The 19,472-nt window shown below is 36.5% G+C and overlaps 1 protein-coding gene across 3 annotated transcripts; it reads right to left on the bottom strand.

The window, feature by feature from the left end:
• Nucleotides 1-7,385: 7,385 nt before the first annotated feature.
• Nucleotides 7,386-9,853, bottom strand: ripply1 (ripply transcriptional repressor 1). 3 transcript variants are annotated; one of them, XM_063011799.1, is made up of 5 exons: nt 9,364-9,849; nt 9,186-9,253; nt 8,805-8,883; nt 8,093-8,166; nt 7,386-7,974 (listed from the first exon to the last, which is right to left on the bottom strand). In XM_063011799.1, the coding sequence occupies exons 2-5, from the start codon at nt 9,224-9,226 to the stop codon at nt 7,770-7,772; spliced, it is 399 nt and encodes a 132-aa protein (XP_062867869.1). In that variant the 5' UTR covers nt 9,227-9,253; nt 9,364-9,849; the 3' UTR covers nt 7,386-7,769. The 3 variants fall into 3 exon arrangements, with proteins under 3 accessions (XP_062867869.1, XP_062867868.1, XP_062867867.1); XM_063011798.1 differs by having other exon boundaries at nt 8,805-8,880; nt 9,186-9,853; XM_063011797.1 differs by having other exon boundaries at nt 9,186-9,850.
• Between the last annotated feature and the right edge of the window lie 9,619 nt (nt 9,854-19,472).

Raw genomic sequence — 19,472 nt, 5'->3', positions numbered from 1 at the left:
GTGCGAACGAATCGGTTCTTTGGACCTGATCTGCACGTTGTGAGGCCACTAGTGCAGACTGATCGACTGTAGTAAAAGTTTATTATTATTATTATTATTATTATTATTAATAAAATTATTATTATTATTATTATTATTATTATTATTATTATTTTAACGTCATGTTTTACACTTTGGTTACATTCATGACGGTAGTTACTCATTACACAAGGTTCATCAGTTCACAAGGTTATATCAAACACAGTCTTGGACAATTTAGTGTCTCCAATTCATTGCATGTCTTTGGACTGTGGGAGGAAACCGGAGCACCCGGAGTAAACCCACGTAGACACGGGGAGAACATGCAAACTCCACACAGAAAGGACCCGGACCGCCCCCCTGGGGATCGAACCCAGGACCTTCTTGCTGTGAGGTGACAGTGCTACCCACCGAGCCACTGTGCCGCCCCTAAAAGTTTATTAAATAAATAAATGAATTAATATACACATTTTCAGCAATTACGGACCGTACTTCACCGTACTACGTGAGGGACTTTTTGAGTTGTTCATAATTACTGTACACATTTTTCCAGTTCTGCTTGGTTAGTTAGGGAGTGGTGGCGAATAGTAATTATCAGGTCTCGCCACAGATGTTCGATGGAGTTAAGATCAAGACTTAAAAACATTACATTCCCAGCAAACACACAATCTCTGCACTAAGTTGCTTTTGAGATGTAACTTTTTTTTGCAATGTTAGTTGGTACTTTCTACAGCTACTGAACAGAATTCCAACTGGTTTCCTCCATTCCTCCAAACATTGAGTTAAGAAATAAAAGTAATTTATCACTGTGATTTAAAAACTTTAGTTAAGATGTTAACTTGTAAATGTACAGTATAACTTTTGTTATGTACAGTATAACCTTTAATATTTAAATTTTTGCCTTTAACAGACGCTTTTATCCAAAGCGATTTACAGTACAGTGACAGTATACAGTCTGAGCAATTGAGGGTTAAGGGCCTTGCTCAAGGGCCCAACAGCAGCAACCTGGCAGTGGTGAGGCTTGAACCAGCATCCTTCTGATTACTAGTCCAGTACCTTAACCACTAGGCTACGGCTTGCCCCATTAATAGATACATAGGTTTAAATGTGCTGTCACATTTAATAAGTTTATATTTAATCTATTTTAAAGGTGTTGTCTCCCCAAAAATTCAGAACAAGCAGAAAAAGCAAGAATTTTGCTTTGGTCATCTGTCTAAATATTCTTAAGTTTCTTTTTTAATTACCATAAGAGGAATTACCTCAGTTTTAGCCCCTTACAAATCTAGGGTTAGATTAGATTAGACTCACAAATCTGTGTAGCTAAAATGTTCTATTTTTTTTTTTTACCTTTCTATAATAGACTAGACTGAGCTTCTTTGTGTGCTATATAATAAAAGGCCTTGTATCACTTTTAAATCTTTGTATTTTTATTTATTTTTGACTTGTTTAAGTGCTCATTGGACAATGTTATTTGTTCTATTGTGAATATTGTACTGAATTGGTTCTTATATTGTATCATTCAGTTTGGTTGTTTAGGCTTTGAGAGGTTAGATTTGATTTAATTTATAATCTTTTTATCTTTTTTGCTGTCCAAGGTACTCAAAATTCTTCACCAAAGTAAAAAAGCATCAACATTCAGTTTTTATTGTCTGGCTTTCATTTCCAAAAAACAAACAAACAAACAAAAAAAACACAAAGAAGTCCATAGTCTTATCTTGACTATCTTTGTGAAGTTATTTAAAACAGCAGATCCACAATTACATGTGTTTACTATTAACAAACTGAGTTAGTTGGTAAGGATTTTAATTACATTCTGTTCAAGTTAAGTGTTTTTAATAGCAATAGTATTTCTTTTTTATTTGTATTATTTTAAATTAACAAAATGTACAGTTTTAGTGATTGAAAACACCTTGACATATGACATATGCTTGTAACCATCACAACGTTGAGTTATTTTATTTGTTTCTCAAGAAGCTGGGTACACATAGAACTACTTCATCACAGGTGGCTGACTACAGTTGGTGACATCCCTGTGCTCGTATAAATAAAACTAGTTGTGATGGCGTTCATTAAAAGTAATTAAAATCCCTGCTCTCACCTTTTTTTTTACAGTAATTTCTCATTCATTACAGAACTGTTTGGTGTGGTTTAGACCACATGAAATTAAATACTATAGTAAGTTTCTATGCCTGTTACTGAAAAATCAGTGTCACCTAATTTTAGCCAGCAAACTCACAACAAACACGAGAAATTTGTGATCATGTTCCAACCATTCAGTCACCAAAAAGCATCAAAATATCACCTAAACTTAAATAGCATAGATGTCCCTTTCAAGGGAGTGTACACTCTTGACTTTACATTTACAGCATTTAGCAGACACTTTTATCCAAAGCGACTTACAGTACTGTATCAGTAAATTGTCTAAGCAATTGAGGGTTAAGGGCCTTGCTCAAGTGCCCAACAGTGACAACCTGGCAGTGGTGGGGCTTGAACCAGCGACCTTTAAATTACTAGTCCAGTACCTTAACCACTAGGCTACAACTGCCAGTGACTTTATCTGTATAGCTGAAAATCAGAGACAGTAATATATAAAGCTCTAAAATGTAATATTAAAAAACACAACGCACAAATGTCGTTTAAACAACATCACTAACTTCTGCAATGCTACCGAACAAAAAGACGTTTGGCATACGAAAGAGCCGACTCAAAGCAACGCACTGAGCCAATTGATACGACTCATTGAAAAGACTTGGAATGCCCATCACTGGGGATCGCCCACATGAGTCACACAACAGCTGACTGATGTCTGGATTAACCAATGGCAATTCGCGCGTCCTCTGTCTGACCAATCAAATCTCGGATGATTATTTTGGCTGCGAAGAGTCAGGTCTCGGGAATGAGAGAAAAATCTGAATTTGGGGATTGTAGTCCACTCACAGACAAGGATGTGAGTCAATATAAGAAACAATCGCGTGATTATGTTATAGCACGTTTTGCTTTGTTTCTACCAGCCTTGGTCGAGAAATAAAGGAAATACAATTTATTTATTGTATGGTAATATTTCAAGAGGTTTTAGCAAGCCACACCTTGCGTTAGAAAACTACATTTCCGTACATCCGGGGTTTTTCGATTTCATTAGGTCAGTGACTGAGCTTATTTGTTACATATAATCGAAATGATCTTTTTGTTGACGAAGGTCTGTTCATGTTAATAATGTGGTACAATTATTAATGCCTGTTTTTGTACCACAGAGGGAAGAAACAGAACTTGGGTAGCAGAAGAAAAAAAATGCATGTAGTTTTGATGCTGTACATCTTTGTCATTTTAAATGAGTTTGGCATGTTATCTCCAAGTTGGCATACATTTTCTTATGGTACTTTAAGTACCTCCTGCTTTCAAAAAGCGTTGTATTGGGGGGGGGTTAAATAGTTAACAAATGAGTCAATAACCATCCAGCTGTGTTACTAAACTTTAATAAATGTACAGCTGCTCCTTAACAATGGCCTTCACATTCAGCATTAAGCCCTAAACAATAATAACAACAAATTAAAAAACAGTTGTCACCTATAAATTAAAATTCCTTTATTTTTTAGTTTCTTTGATGTATCATATCAGCCGACTTATTAGGAGTGTTTTTAACTTTAATTTGATTCACTTTAATTACTTGCTCCCATCAGTAGAAACCCAGCAGTAAGATGTGTCTTCTAGTGCTTGCTGAGCAATTTCCACAGAATGCAGTGCCATCACTGTGTTGACAAGAGCCTCTGTGTTAGTACGTGAAAATCAGACTTATTTTAACAAAACAGATGCACTCCTAAAAAGACCTAAAAACAAACCAATGCAAAAACATACACACAGAATAGCGAGTGCAGACTAGAAAAGCCAAATCCCGGACATTTTTGCTGATTTCCCGGACGGACGCATTTTTTAGGTCTCAAAAAGAGGACATGTCTGGGAAAAAGAGGACGGATGGTCACCCTATTTTACCATCCTGTGTTTTAGTGTAGGCTTATGTGCCCCTCCTCTTAAAACCATAAAATAGGTGTAATGAAAACTTCAAACTGTATGTGTAGTGACCATGCATCACAACAACCCTATTTGGAATGACAGGAATATTCCTGGGATAGGCTCTTGAGTCTAGAACCAAAGTGACCTGATCACAACAAAGTTGTTTCAGAATAAAGATGAATGACTTACATGGAGGGGGAATATTTTGTTATTGGACTGCCAGAAATAGCCAACAGTAAAAAGAGGCCTGTTGCAGTAAAGATATTAATGCCTTTTTATGTGCCAATGAAAAATGACTAAAATAAAGTCAGGTAGTGGCACAGTGGCACAGCCGGTAGTGTTTTTGCTGTGGAGCATGTTTCACCCTTGTCAACATATTTTTTCTCCTGGTAGTTTCTGCTCAATTCCATTAACTAAATGTGCTATTTTAAATTGACCAAATGAACTGTATGTGAAAATGAGTGTGTGGCTGCCATGTAATCGACTGGTTTTGGATAACAGCAATCTTGCCAGGATAAATTGTTGTACCCATAATAGGCTCTGGACCCACTGTAACCTGATAATAAGAGAATTGTTTGTGAAGAAAGATAAATGAAGGAATAAATTAAATAATCATATCTACTGTATGACGTGTAACAAGGACTGGGAGTTATTTCATTTGTTAATGTGGTCAAAGTATTAAGGCCCACTCATGTTTGGAACAATGAAACAGAATGTTGGTTTGTGCTATAGAGACAAAACGGATATCCCTGTTCAGTCTCTTAAAATATAAATTAATGACATATATCAGGCATCATGTTTGCACAGCAGGTAGTGTTGATGTCGTATTACTCTTAAATCTTGTCTTGATTAACTGCTTGTCCAAAGTTTGGCAACATATACCCATATCATTGTGGGTTTCCACCTAGTTTGCACTCATTTCTAAATAAAGTCAACTTGATAACCGACTGTAACAGACTGGTGCCCTTGTTATGGATCCTCTGTGACCTAATGTTAATTCTAAAGAATGAGTAAATTAATGAGTGAATGTATTGATGTGGGGGCTCACGTGTCACTTCAAAGTGGAAACAGTTGTTGTTGGACTACAAGACATGATCAACTAACACCCTGTTCCTGCACGTTCTTGCATTTGGCCTTGAGTTATTAGGACAGTCTATAGATCACAGTCACCTTTTTAGGATAAATGAATGTTCCCAGGATAGGCTGATGAGTAAATTCATTAATGAGTAAATGAATAAATTAGTAAAGTATATCCATAATGTTTGTAAATAATATTGTTGTTGAACCACATGATTTGGCGAACAATAAAGCAGTCGTTTGATGCTGATGTAGTAAAACTGCTAATGCACCCTTAGGTGCAATGAAAAAGAAGCAGAACCTGGATACTTAGTACCTATAATGACATACAGTCAGTGTTTCTTTATTACTGATATGGGTCTACATTCCTTCACCTTTGCTAGACATGTAGTAAATTGGCTCCAAACACTGTTGTATGGGTGACACTGTGGCACAGCAGGTAGAGGTGACTGTTTTTAGGATTCTGGGTCTAGCACAGTAAGCTTCTGTTACAGTATGTGTGGAGCTAGGCATGCTTTTTCCAGGTCTGTTTTCTCCTGGTACTGCACTTTTGTCTGAGCTTGCCAAAGCATTACAGTAGGTGTACTTGCTTATTTAAAAGTGTCACAAAATTTGAGCTGATGGATTTGAGATAGCCTGGTATAGGTGGGCATGCTGTGTACATAAAGTTATGTAACTAATTTCACACATTAAATGTTGTAAGAATAATTTTGTTATTGGACTACAAAACATAGCCTACTATAAGGAATATTAATACCACCTTATGTGCCACTGAGAAAAAACAGAACTTAAGTTGTGCCACAGTACAACAATTTCCGCCTTAAGCGCAGTAATAAATATGAGATTTAAAATTCTGTCCAACTGTATTTCTGGAAATGATCTCTTAAACCTAAAGTAGCATTGAACTGACACTGATGAGGTGCTGGATAAGGTCATAAAATTTAATATATCTTTTTAATACATCAGTGATTCTTAAAACAAAGATTCCTATAGCACAAACCAATAAAACTAATTTTTTTTTTTTTTTTTATTATATAGGGCGTCACCTTAGGAATACAAAATGGGCAAAACATTTTCAAAATTGACAAAAAAAATCGGTGTTGCTGTATTTCATGTAGTTCTGCATTTACTAGTTGGAAATTGTTCTTACTGCAGTACTATGGCAAAAACATAGTAATTTGTGTTGTACTGTGTGATGGTATCAGGTACAACAGTGTTATTGAGATTTTTTAACAATTCACTGTTAGTGCTGGGTGAAGAAAAATGCTCCAGCCAAAACCATCAACCAACAGATTCCTTCGATCAAAGTTAAAGTTTATATACACTAGTAAGAGACATGCATGCCAGGACAGTCTTTAGATTTTAAGGAATTTGCTTAATTAATCTGTTATTTTGTTTGACTGATTACAACAGATACTTCTTTTTTTTTTTTAGATAAAGTTTACCATAATATGCAAGAAATTAAGTACACATAATAGTAAACAGATCAGATGTAATTTAAGAATTAATTAATTTAATTCTAGATTATTATAGATATTAACATAGATTTGGTAAAATAGCCCCATTATGCTGTGAAAATGAATCAAGATGGTTAAATGTTGTCCAAAAACCAACCAACAACAGGTTAAGCAAACTGTACATTGGCATGGATTTTAAAACTATAACTCATTAAGTCCTTGTTCCAAAAATGGCACCATGGAGCTAGGGTTTGTTGCTGGACAAAGAAAAACTGAAAAACATAGCAGGGGCGTCTTTCATTCTATGTACATTAAATAGATTTAGTCCCATGGTCTTATATGGTTAAAATAACATCCGACCACTGCATTTTTGTTCTGTTAAGGTTTTTTTAGTAAAGTTGTAAAATTGCCCCATTTAGGTCAGAATAAAAAACAATTTTGCTTTGAAAAACCATACTATAAACATCCAGGACAACTAAAACCATTTTCAAATGTTCACTGTACTTTCAGCAGAAGGTTCTAATGGCTGTTGTCTAATAAAATCTGCACTTTGGCTGTGTTCATATTTAAACGGTCTGTGTAAGACCCGTGATGGTGGGTACACCAAATCTTTAACCTTTGACATTGTCCACTTTTCTCTTCCGCTGTGCCTAAAACCAAGCCAATGTGACACAAAACAGGACCCTCTGCAACCATCCCAAAGCAACAGCCAACATCAAAGGGCTCAGATACCGTAGATTAAGAGCTGCTTAAATGAATTCTAAAAAGCAACTAAAAACTGGAGAGACAAATACATACTATATTTAGATAGTTTATTGTGTCATGTGCACAAAAGTACAAAAATACAGCATAAATATATAGATATATACACAACATAAATTAGGGAAAGGGAAATAAAATTAAGGAGTCACATACAAAAGAAAGCAGAGACCCTGAGAAAAACATTCGTCCCAATATGGGATTGTTTGCGTGCCATATACAATTTCCAAAGGAAATTACAATTAGAAAGTTTCAGTTTGGAAAACTTGTTTCTTGTTCTTTTTGGAAACTAGATTTTGTGGTACAAAAATGACTGATGGTCTTCAATGCAGGTTGTAGGTCAGGATGCAGTATATCAACACAATTCTTCTGTAAAAAGTCAGTAGTCCTGGCAGAAATGTTGAAAGTTCTTGTGTATCAATACTAACATCCCATTAAAACTGTCCAAATTTAGTTGTAGTTGGTAAAATGGCTCTGAGGTTTGAAGGCCTCTTTCTCCTCATCATCTTCCTCTTCCTCCCAGTCATCCTCCTCCTCATCCTCACTGTCAGAGTCATCATAGAAGCAAATAGTTGCCTGGACTGGAAAGTTTCTCAGCAGTGCCTCGCCATCACTGTACAGGTAATCAAATGACTTGGATTTTGGCCAGAAGAGTCTGTAATAAAAACATGTACAAAGTTTATAAGTTTTCCATCATGTTCAATTTAACCCATACAAATTAAATCAGAAATTTCACAGACCACCAAAAAAAAGTTCAAACATAGAATACTGACCTGACAGGGTGCTGGAAAGGCTGAGTTTTGCCATCTGCTACAGTGTTGCTTGGCACAGTTGGCCGGGAGTAAGGCTATAAAGAGAAAGAAAGAGGTGTAAGGATACATTTTTCAAAACAAAGCATCCACACACGCTTCCTGCCTAGCATTTATGGGGTGATATGAGCGCCAGCTACAAAGCAGTATAGCACCTCAGGCTATGAAGGATGCAGTAGCTGTGACTTGGTAGGTGTCAGGTTAAGGGTGGGAATTTGGCCCAAACTCTTTCACTGGAGCCAGAGGTGTCTAGTAATCTTGGCAGGCATGTGCTAGCACGCTGGAAGCCATTCGCTCTACACCTCAGTTCTGGGCGCCAACTCGGAGTTCTCACTCTGGATCAGGCAGTGGTGCCATATGGCAGAGTGTCTCAGCACTTTCTTCCTTTACACAGAGTTGGCTTGGAGTCAACAAAACAGCTTGACAGTCACACCTTCTGCTCTGGCATACGGTTGCTAATGCACTCCACATGCCAGTGTGCTGGCATTGCATCTTAGAAATGCTCTGCTGTTCAACATAAGTAATTGAAAATGGTTATATGTTTTCATGCAAGTCCAATCTGAGATGTTTTGTCAAGTTAAAGCTACTCTATATATTAACAAGAGCATATGTAATTGAGGTTGAACAGATTACGCATACACTCATTATTAAACATAGAAATGAGGGAAAAACTTACACATGCAAGCTTGCTTCTCTGGAATTTAGTTTGCAGGTCCTGATCATTTACGAGCCAGGGTCTCCAAAGGTCAGTCCTGCTGTGAAGAAGGCACGAGCAACATGGTCAGTGTCAATCAAAACCAGTTTGACAATACAGAACTTGTTAAAAAAAATATCCTAAGAATACTATGTATGTTACTTAAAAATATTAGTTTAACAAAATAAGTGATATTTTACATTAATCAATGAGACTATGTTTGTGATACCAGTTCAGGCCTATTAAATGTCCCAAACCGTACTACAATACTAAGCAGCATATATACACCAATATACATGGAGTGTACTATGCTCCATATACTAACATACTAAATATATTTAGTACACAAACATGAAAGCTCACCTGCTGACGGGTGACTGTTGAGAAACCGCAGCTCCCGACATGAAGGCAGGACCGCTGACGAAAGACGTCTGAGTAGCGACGAGACAAGCAGAATTCATCATTCTTTTTTGTCAAATATTCCAAAAGTAGGAAAAGGAAAAGTCCTTCGATGCCTTGAGTTGGCTAGTTCCAATGGTACCTCAGGCTGGAGAAGCGTCAAACAGAATGAATGACGCTAAGAGTCGGTTGCTGGGTTTATATAGAGCCAGGCCGCAGAGAGGGAGGGGCAGGGCGGGGCGTTGTCCTGACGACAAGAGTTGGCAAGCCCATCTGCCAAAACCGTCGGGGTGATAAGAGGCATTTTGGTGTGAAGGCATCCCCAGTTGTGTAAACAGAGCACCACAGCGTGAGGGTGAGAAATCTGGTACCGCGAGGTTATTGTAAAAACACAAAGGGGCAAACTTAGACACCATCTGTGAGAAAAAAAACACTAAGGGGGGCAACGCAGGAGAGGGGTCATATATAACACGGTTACTTTAGTTAATAAGCTTTTCATTAGTAGGCCTAATATATCCTGACGTATCTTACATTTAAAATAAAATGAATACAGTCATATGCAAGTTTGAACAGTCTTCTGCTATTGATTTTCTGAGTGAAAATAAGTTAACACAAACCACATTTTTTTATGACATACTACTCTTTTTTATTATATTTATTCAATTACATAGTGTGTACAACATTACTTGTGTACTTAATTCTTTGTACTTTTATACTTTTGTACTTATATACCTTTGTACTTTAATTATCTGTACTTTAATACTTTTTGCTTTAATGTACCTGGAGCTGCTGTAATAACTGACTTTCTATCTATCTATCTATCTATCTATCTATCTATCTATCTATCTATCTATCTATCTATCTATCTATCTATCTATCTATCTATCTATCTATCTATCTATCTATCTATCTATCTTATTTACAAATTTACAAACTTTGTAATGCACAATTCATATTTAATTGTTAATTGTTTAAAAGTTTATGTTCACAAAACGTGTGTGTGTTTAATATATAGGCATGTATATGTGTACATATTATATAGCCTATAAATATTTATAATATATATATGTTGAACATATAATATATGAAGGAAGTATAAGCTCAGCAATTCAGGCAACAATTGTTATCATTTGGAAATGTTGATAGAAAAAGGATATCTTAAATAAAATAAGATAATATATAGTTAATAGGATATATTTTTTGCAGTTTAGATGAAAATCACATTAAAATAACAATTCAAATAACAACACTGGAATTTAAATAAAAATAAAAATACATGGTAAACAAATGGCATATAAAAATGAATTTAAACGATTCAGATGTGTTATTTCGTCTGGGTTTAATTATACTGATTTTGCTCTAATGGATATCTATGTTAAGATCTATAAATTGGGATCATGTTAAATAGTGAATATAATATATTACGCCAAATGTATCTTTTAAATAATGCGACCATTGCTTACATTGTGATGTCAATAATACATTAAAGGTAAATAATGCCAAAATACTAGTTTTGAAAGGTAAAATAAAAAAAAACATAGCTACATACATACATAGCTACTTTAACAGGCTTCAATATACAAATCTATTAGGCATCGCCTAAGTGAATTAGTGTTTATTAAGTTACGATTAAAGGCTTTATCCTGTCAGTCACTGCGCTGTGAACAGATCTGCGATCAGCTCATACTTAATCAACAGCAGTGAGCGTGCATTCAAACTGACCTCAGATCAGTTCTAACTCCATTCAGCGCGTCCACATGTATTTTCTTGAAGCACGCGTTCGCACCTCAGTCCGTTAAGCGGGTGCAAAATATACCACTACACAGTTTTAATGACTCTCTAATGGGGGCTTGATAGACTCAGTGGCTCCATTTGGAAAAAGCAAATTTGCAGGACATCAGTGTGGCGGCCTCCTACAGAGCCAGCAAACTGACCAGGCAAAAGGCACAAATGGACAAGAGCAGATATAGCAGCAGCTAGGTCTGCAGCTCCTAAAACATACACTTTAGTTTGGTTTATCATAAGGAAAAATAGGGAAAATATATACTAAATCATTCCAGATCATATTCTCTATTACCTTCCAAGTTAAACAAAGTTTACTTTTTAATTGGGTATACATAAGAATTAAGTATTGTTTTTTTTGTATTCATTTATTGTTGTTTTCTGCTTTTAATGTTTACATCACAGCTTGCTCCCATATATTATCATAGTTTTCATATTGATTTCGTAATTAGTTTTGGTGTTAAAGTTATGATTGCGTATATGATCTTAAAGAAATGCATACACATCTGCACAATACTTGATTGTAGTTTTTTAAGTTGTAATAATTTAGATTATTGGTTCATGTAGTATGTATTTGTTTTATAGTTTGATTTTAGTCTAGGTTCAAGTTAATTCAGATAAAACGTAATAAATGTGTATTTTTTTGTTTATAGTTTGTCATCACAGTTATGGTCCATTGAAAAAGTAAAAACTATATATCTGCTTATTAAAGAAGAATTGTATTATTTAAGCTGGTCTTTTCGTTTTTGAAAGATGTGCCTGTATAACAAAATGTTAATGAACAGAAACTAACATTTTTTGTCCCTTAAAAGAAAATGTGGACAAGGATTCTGAGTATTAAGCATTTATGTGAGTCTATTCAGAAAGATTGACTATAAAACGTGCATCAGATGTGGGTGCCATTCAAATGGTCAATGACAAATGATTGTTAAATGGCTCTCCAACATTCAACTCTAGTTGTAAAAACATAAGCATTAAGTTTATCTTTAATAAATAAAGAATTAGATCTAAGTCTATTTTCCCCGAGCTAGGCATTAAGTCTAGAGTTTCATGATTGAACTTTCAGTTAAGGTCCGCTGAGCTCGTTATCTTGACCAAAAGTCTAATCTCCAGAAGTAGATCTAAAGAAAACAAGAATGGAGAGCGTTGTTTACTCTGTTCATTTGCGGGTGGGTATTTAAAGGGTTGTCTACATCAGTCGTCTTATGTTTTAGCATTTGCTGAGCTTTGGAAACCCCCCGCCATTAACCCAATCCTTTCCAAAGCTCTTCTCCCCCGTAGTTAGGAATTTCAGTAATCACTGACCCACTGCTCTCACCCTGTTTTTCTTAAAACGAGTCAACACTGATCTTAAATTTAAAATAACACCCAGCACAGAGAATTCAATCCGATATCCATCACATATGCTGAAAGATTAAAACCGCAGGAAAAAGTTTACACACGCGTTTGAACGACTAAAGCCTAGAGCTTAACCCCCCCCCCCCCCTTTTTTAAGGAAATCATGTTTCTTTCTTTTTCTTTCTTTCTTTCTCTCTCTCTCTCTCTCTCTCGCTCTCTCTCTCTCTCTCTCTCTTTCTTTCTTTCTTTCTTTCTTTCTTTCTTTCTTTCTTTCTTTCTTTCTTTCTTTCTTTCTTTCTTTCTTTCTTTCTTTCTTTCTTTCTTTCTTTCTTTCTTTCTTTCTTTCTTTCTACGCCCTCTTTTTGACCTTTTACAGAATGTTTTTACGAATTTTAATGTTCCTTTTACACCTCAGGTTTTTATCCTTGGTTTTAAATATGTCAGAAGCCAAAGGTACATGTGTCAGCTGGTCAATTTTATTCTTGGCCAAGCAAGAATTTACACAAGCAGAAGCAAGGGTGAAGCAGAGCAAGAGGTTACTGTAATCTTCTCCAAACTGGTCAGAGCCAGGGTGAAGATAGATTTTATTTTTTTACAAAAGTATGCATGACCTGGACTCTTTCCGAATGGTGTGGTGTGATGGAGAGGTGGTGTGCTCGGTGGAGGAAGGTGAACTCTTTTTCGCACCTGAGCTTATATGAGAAGTATGGCTTTATTTTAAAAGACTACAGTGGCTGGCCTGCTTGCTTTTATTCTCATCTTTTTATTTTTTGTATTGAACTATTATGAAAGTTAATAAGATGCAAAACTGACTGGGTCATAATAAAGGATTGTTAAAAGTAAAAAAAAGTGCTTTAAAGTATAAACAGAAATATGCTGCAAAGCAAAACACATTGCTGCACTGTTCGAGATGTCTTTCTGTCTTGGTGCTGGATTCACTACAACCCTGACCAGAATAAAGCTATTTTTTTAGCAGAATAGCTTCATGAGAATGTTCTTAAAATAAGATTGTGTCGCTATGAAAAACTGTTGACATATTAATAGAACTCTATTTTGAACAATGTGGAGCAGGACAAGTAATAAAAGTACAGTAGAACTAAAAAAGACCATAAAGATCATAAAGATAAAGCTGGTGAATATTTTCCCCATACATGGCTTGAAGTTGTAACATGTATAAATCTGACAGACAGAATAGCAATTTGCTGTGTAATCAGTATTAAATTAGTTTTACATTGATTAAAGGTGGAAATGGATTTAGTCTCACTATTGAAGACCTAGACAAAGCACTTTCCTGTTTCACTAACTGGTTTGCTGACACTTCAGTAGATAAACTGGTGATTCAATTAGCATTAGATTAGTGGATTGTGTCATAATGTCCCCTCCGCATCCCTGGTAAGAATGGATAAAAAGTTTATAAGAAATTAACCTTTTGGCTACTCATTTAAAATGAAACCATGTTCAGTAGTCAGATGAAACTATTAAAATATTAGCTTTTGGGCAACAAACACTTAAAGGGGTGTGGGGCTGGCCTAAAAGAAGGATAACTACACTAAAGATCTGGAGGAGCTTAAAACAATGCACCTCAGACCCTGGATGACAAATAAATCCTGTAAAGAAAAATAGCCTCAGGTTGTTCTTTATTCTCGAATCCTATAAGATAGGGTATACGTGCTGTTGTACATTAGAATAAATGATGATTTACTGTCAGAACTTATCCACCCTCTTTTGAATTATTTTTTAAAAACAATGTACACCATGCAACAACTACTGCATAATTTGATTAGATTTTTTAAGAAATGTAAGTTGTCATGCACTATATTTATTAACTTTGCTACTTTTTGACTGTCCGTGAACAGTATGCTTTTTTTTCATAAAACTATGCACAAAACAGAAGGTAATCAATTTTGTCCACAGTTTGTTCTTGAAAACTACTTTTTTTAAACTAGCTTTTAAACTACAATTTCATAACACATAATATTTCCTGGATAAAAATATAAGTTTCCTGAAGACCCTGCAAATTATACACAGTTTAGCTACCCACACTTTAAAATCATGTGACTATCACGCCTACATTGCACCAGTTTTATTGACTGCCAATTCTTTATCAAATCAGCTTTAACATTCTTCTTCTAATGTACAAAACATATCACAAAGCACCATTCTACCTTTACAACCTTGAAAGTTGTTGTTGGAATACTTACCATAACCACAGCATGCTAAAATAGCCAGAAATATCTTTAGCTTACATCTTCACATTATAAATCTACTTCTGAACAGTCTGGTTTTATAAAAGGGCCTGTCTTTGACTCTTAGATGAGTTTTGACCTCCAGCCAAAACAATACTATTTTAAGAATGAGTGACTGTAGATGAACTCGATTTAAGATTCTTTCACTAATAGGGCGGCACGGTGGCTAAGTCGGTAGCACTGTCGCCTCACAGCAAGAAAGTCATGGGTTCGAACCGCAGGTGGGGCATTCCGGGTCCATTCTCTGTGAAGTTTGCATGTTCTCCCCGTGTCTGCGTGGGTTTCCTCTGGGTGCTCCGGTTTCCTCCCACAGTCCAAAGACATGCAAGTGAGGTAAACTGGAGACACAAAATTGTCCATGACTGAGTTCGATATAACCTTGTGAACTGATGAATCTTGTGTAATGAGTAACTACTGTTTCTGTCATGAATGTAACCAAAGAGTGTAGAACATGATGTTAAAATCCTAATAAACAAACAAACTTCCACTAATACTTTAGATTAAACTAGAGTTTGTCCATTACTTGAAACTTCAAGTTTCAATTGATTGCATTTTCAAGATAAAATCAGGATTAACTAACTGGTTTTGTACTCAAATGCAGGCATAAATGACACATGACAATTTGTGTTGATATTGAGTCGATCTTCCTCTTGCAGCTACAGCCTTTTTAAGTGGATTTTAAAGAGTGTCTAAAAGAATTTGTGCCCAGTCAGCCTAAAGAATTGTTGTAAGGTATGCATTTTGGACAAGAAGGTCTGGCTTGCAATGATTTTTCTAGTTCATTCCAAAAATGTTTAGTACGGTTGAGGTCAGGGGTCTGTGCTGGCCACTTCAGTTTCTCCAGACCAAGCTGGTCGATTCACGTTTTTATGGACTTTGTGCATAAAACAAGAAGCCTTAAACAATCTGTTTAGAAGGCTGCCAGAAAGTTGGTAGCATATTATTTATTGGGTAGAATTGATTCAATTTGTCTGTTAGCAGTAAGAGTGGCTGAAACACCTAAATGTAAATAAAAAAAAAAATGGGTGTCATATTATTCACCACACAGGCTTTGGTTATGTTCACTTTATAACTCTGATATCATGTTCAGTAAATGGAGCACATTTTGTAAAACCCAAATCATATGGATGAAATTGTATTTATGTTGGGAGACACAGTGACAGGTTGTGTAGGTGCAGATGTGGGAATGCTAGTTCTGGCTCTGATACTTGCAGTGACCCAGACTAGGTGCCAGAAAAGACTGGGGAGTGTGTGGCTTGTTGTCACCGCAACACCTTCTTAGATAAGAGCAGATGTAAGAGCTGAGGGAGTGGTGGCAGCCTCTAGACAGCGTCTGTATGTACCAATTAACTACTAAACAACAAAAGCATTTAATGTAAATGTAATTAAGATGGTCATTTGTTTTACATAAAATTGTTTATGAAGGGTGGGTCAATGATTTGCATTTGACTGAGGAATAATTTTCAGGATTTTAAAACAACATAGGCCTATACTTTAAATTGATATGGACAGCAACATTTCCTCGTTAGGTTACACCACTATTAATATGTCAAATTATTTATTTTTTATCTTTAGTAACCACTTACTCAGCTCCAAAATGCTATGTGCATAGTAAGAATTCACCCTGTACAGACGCACCAATCAATCACAGGCCTCACACTCACACACATTCATTAACACACTCACAACTAGTGAAAATTTAGAAAAACCAGTCGACATTCTGCACAAGCATTGCTACTTCATGATTAGTTCATGGATACTGGAAATACATATAAGGTCATCAACTGTAGAACTACGTACAGTTCATTATGAGGTCAGTGTATGTCCATGTCAGAGTGTGTAGGTGCAGCAGTGGGAACAATACCACAGACCTTGAGAAGCAAAGAGGGTGAGAGAAGTGTGCCTATGAAGGTGTGAGGGCTGGTGTCATTTCACCACCTTCCCAGTCGACATTCTGAACCCACACGGACACAGACTGTGACCAGAGGTAAGGATTAAACCCATGTCCCATAAACCCATGTTGCTGTGTGGCACTCACTCCACCAGTTGCACTATCTACAAAACTTATCAAATGAGATTTTAAGTATGAGTTTTAATTTGCATCATTATTATCCAAGCAATTTATTTACAAATTGCTAAACCTGTCAAAATACATTTATGTTGACATTTAAAACATTTTCTACTCCAGTGACTTATGAAACTGCATACTTCTGTTACGCTTATAGTGTTCTTATATATGCAGTCCTTATAATTCTGACTTATTATGTAGTACATAATAAATAGGTTGAGACAAAGCCTTTAGTTTGTCACTACCAAATTAGCAGATTAGCTAAATAATTCATTTTCAGAAAAGGTTGATGCAAGTGTTATTTTAATATGAGTCTTGACTGAGTTAATTATACTTCCAGCAGTTTATTTACTGTTGTAGCTTTATGTCAAAATATACCACATTTAAGGGTTAAGACATAGCTGACCAGCTAAATCTTTTTTCTATGAATAAATAAGTTAATAAATGAGTTCTTTCATAACTTTATTCTGTTTCTGTTTAAAAACGACAGAATCTACTAGGTTAAAAATCGAAATACTTTTTGCTATGTTGTGTATTTCTGAGGGCGGCACGGTGGCTCGGTGGGTAGCACTGTCACCTCACAGCAAGAAGGTCCTGGGTTCGATCCCCAGGCGGGGCAGTCCGGGTCCTTTCTGTGCAGAGTTTGCATGTTCTCCCCGTGTCTGCGTGGGTTTCTTCCGGGAGACATGCAGTCAGGTTAATTGGAGACACTTAATTGCCATATAGGTGAATGGGTGTGTGTATGTGGGTTTTGTATGTGTGTCTGCCCTGCGATGGACTGGCGCCCCGTCCAGGGTGTTACTGTGTGCCTTGCGCCTGTTGAACAGTTGGGATAGGCTCCAGCACCCCCCGTGACCCTAACTGGATAAGCAGATAAGAAAGTGAGTGAGTGAGTGTATTTTTGACAGACTTACTGGTATTGTATGAAAATTTTTATTGTATTTTATTGTATGATCAACGCCCTGATTACAGACAAGTAATCATTAAAATCAAATTACGGTCAAATTTCTGGTTTACTGTAAAATATATTTTCCATACCCATGGTAAACTAATTGAGAGAAATAAGGTACCAACTAAGGTACCAATTAATATATTATGTGTGGTCAATCTAAGGTCATGTTTGGTGGATATTGTGGCCAGGTCTCTAGGTGTTAAGATGGGAACAGTACTGCAGACCCCGCTACATGCCCTGTTGACCTGGTTACTGGTAGAGATTCTAAAAATGGTGAGAAAAGTGTGCCTATAGAGGTGTGACTGGTGGTGTCATACCTACACCTCCCCAAATGAGAGTGTGTGGGGAGTGGTGCAGGGAAGTGCCTTGAGCAGGGTCACAGCACAGGGTAACATGAACATCATGACCCTGAGATCACATTTTAAAAATGGAATGGAATAGAATAATATATTTAATGTAACAACATGGACCAATACTGGCTTTGGCAATAGTTTTATGATAATAAAGACAGCCAAGTTTCTTTATAAATGTGTATTTATTAAACGAGACTGATTTATAACATATCAGCCTATAGAAAATGGTCATCTTCCAAATAATCTGAAGATTAACAGCTTGACTTATAAAATAATAATGTGCATGCTTTTCAAAGACTTTTGGTACATCTAACTACAATGGGAAAGTCCCATGATAACAAAGGAATTCAGAAGGGGAACTTTTGAAATAGCATTGCTACTTCATGATTAGTTTATGCACACCGGAAATACATTTAAGGTCATTAACTACAGGACTATGCACAGTTCATTATGAGGTCAGTATTTTTGTCCAGGCCAGAGTGTGTAGGTGTAGCAGTGGGAACAGTACCACAGACCCTAAGAAGCAAAGAGGGTGGGAGAAGTGTGCCTATGAAGGTGTGAGGGCTGGTGTCATTTCACCACCTTCCCAAATGAGAGCAGAAGTGTGAAGCCTAGTGAAGAGACTAAGGCATGACTAAGAGCAATACTAAACACTGTGATTACGAGGCCGCATGGAAATTTATAATGATACTTTTATCCAAAGTGACTTATAGTTCTGTGACAGTATATTGTCTAAGCAATTGAGGGTTAAAGGCCTTGCCAAAGGGTCCAACACAGGCAATCTGGCAGTGGTGGGGTTTGAACCAGCAATCTTTTGATTACTAGTCCAGTACCTTAACCACTAGGCTACAAATGTACTCCTCTGCATCAATTGTACCTTCAAACATATGCAGGTCACCCAGGATGAGGGCACTGGTGCACCTTCATACCTTTTGCACCTTTTGCTGATAACAGTCTAGATGGTCCTTTTTGTCCATTTCCCCCAAAACAAGTTGAAGCATGGACTTATCTGACCACAGCACATGGTTTCACTGTCTTTAGGTCTAAAATAAGCTCGGGCACAATGAGGCTATTCTATAAACTTTTAAGTTCCTAATTTTTGAGTGTGCTGCAAAATATGGTTAGTACTTTTGGCAGTATGATGTAGACCATGTTCTTATTATGTAGGAAGTTTCAGCTACTTCATTCTGCTCATCAATCAATATCAGGTCAGTAACTGTATATGAACAGGTCAGTTTAAGGTCAGTATTTTTGTCCAGGTCAGAGTGTGTAGGTGTAGCAGTGGGAACAGTACCACAGACCTTAAGAAGCAAAGAGGGTGGGAGAAGTGTGCCTATTAGGGTGTGAGGGCTGGTGTCATTTCACCACCTTCCCAAATGAGAGCAGAAGTGTGAAGCCTAGTGAAGAGAAACATGCAGAGGCATGACTAAGAGCAATACTAAACACTGCGATCATGAGGCTGCATAGAAATTGATCCTGGACATAGAAAAATGGATGAAATACAAACCTCAT

Source organism: Trichomycterus rosablanca, chromosome 16 (genome assembly GCF_030014385.1).
Source record: "Trichomycterus rosablanca isolate fTriRos1 chromosome 16, fTriRos1.hap1, whole genome shotgun sequence".
NCBI lineage: Eukaryota > Metazoa > Chordata > Actinopteri > Siluriformes > Trichomycteridae > Trichomycterus > Trichomycterus rosablanca.
The sequence above is the reverse complement of the archived record's forward strand: the minus strand, read 5'-3'. Positions and strand labels throughout refer to the sequence as shown.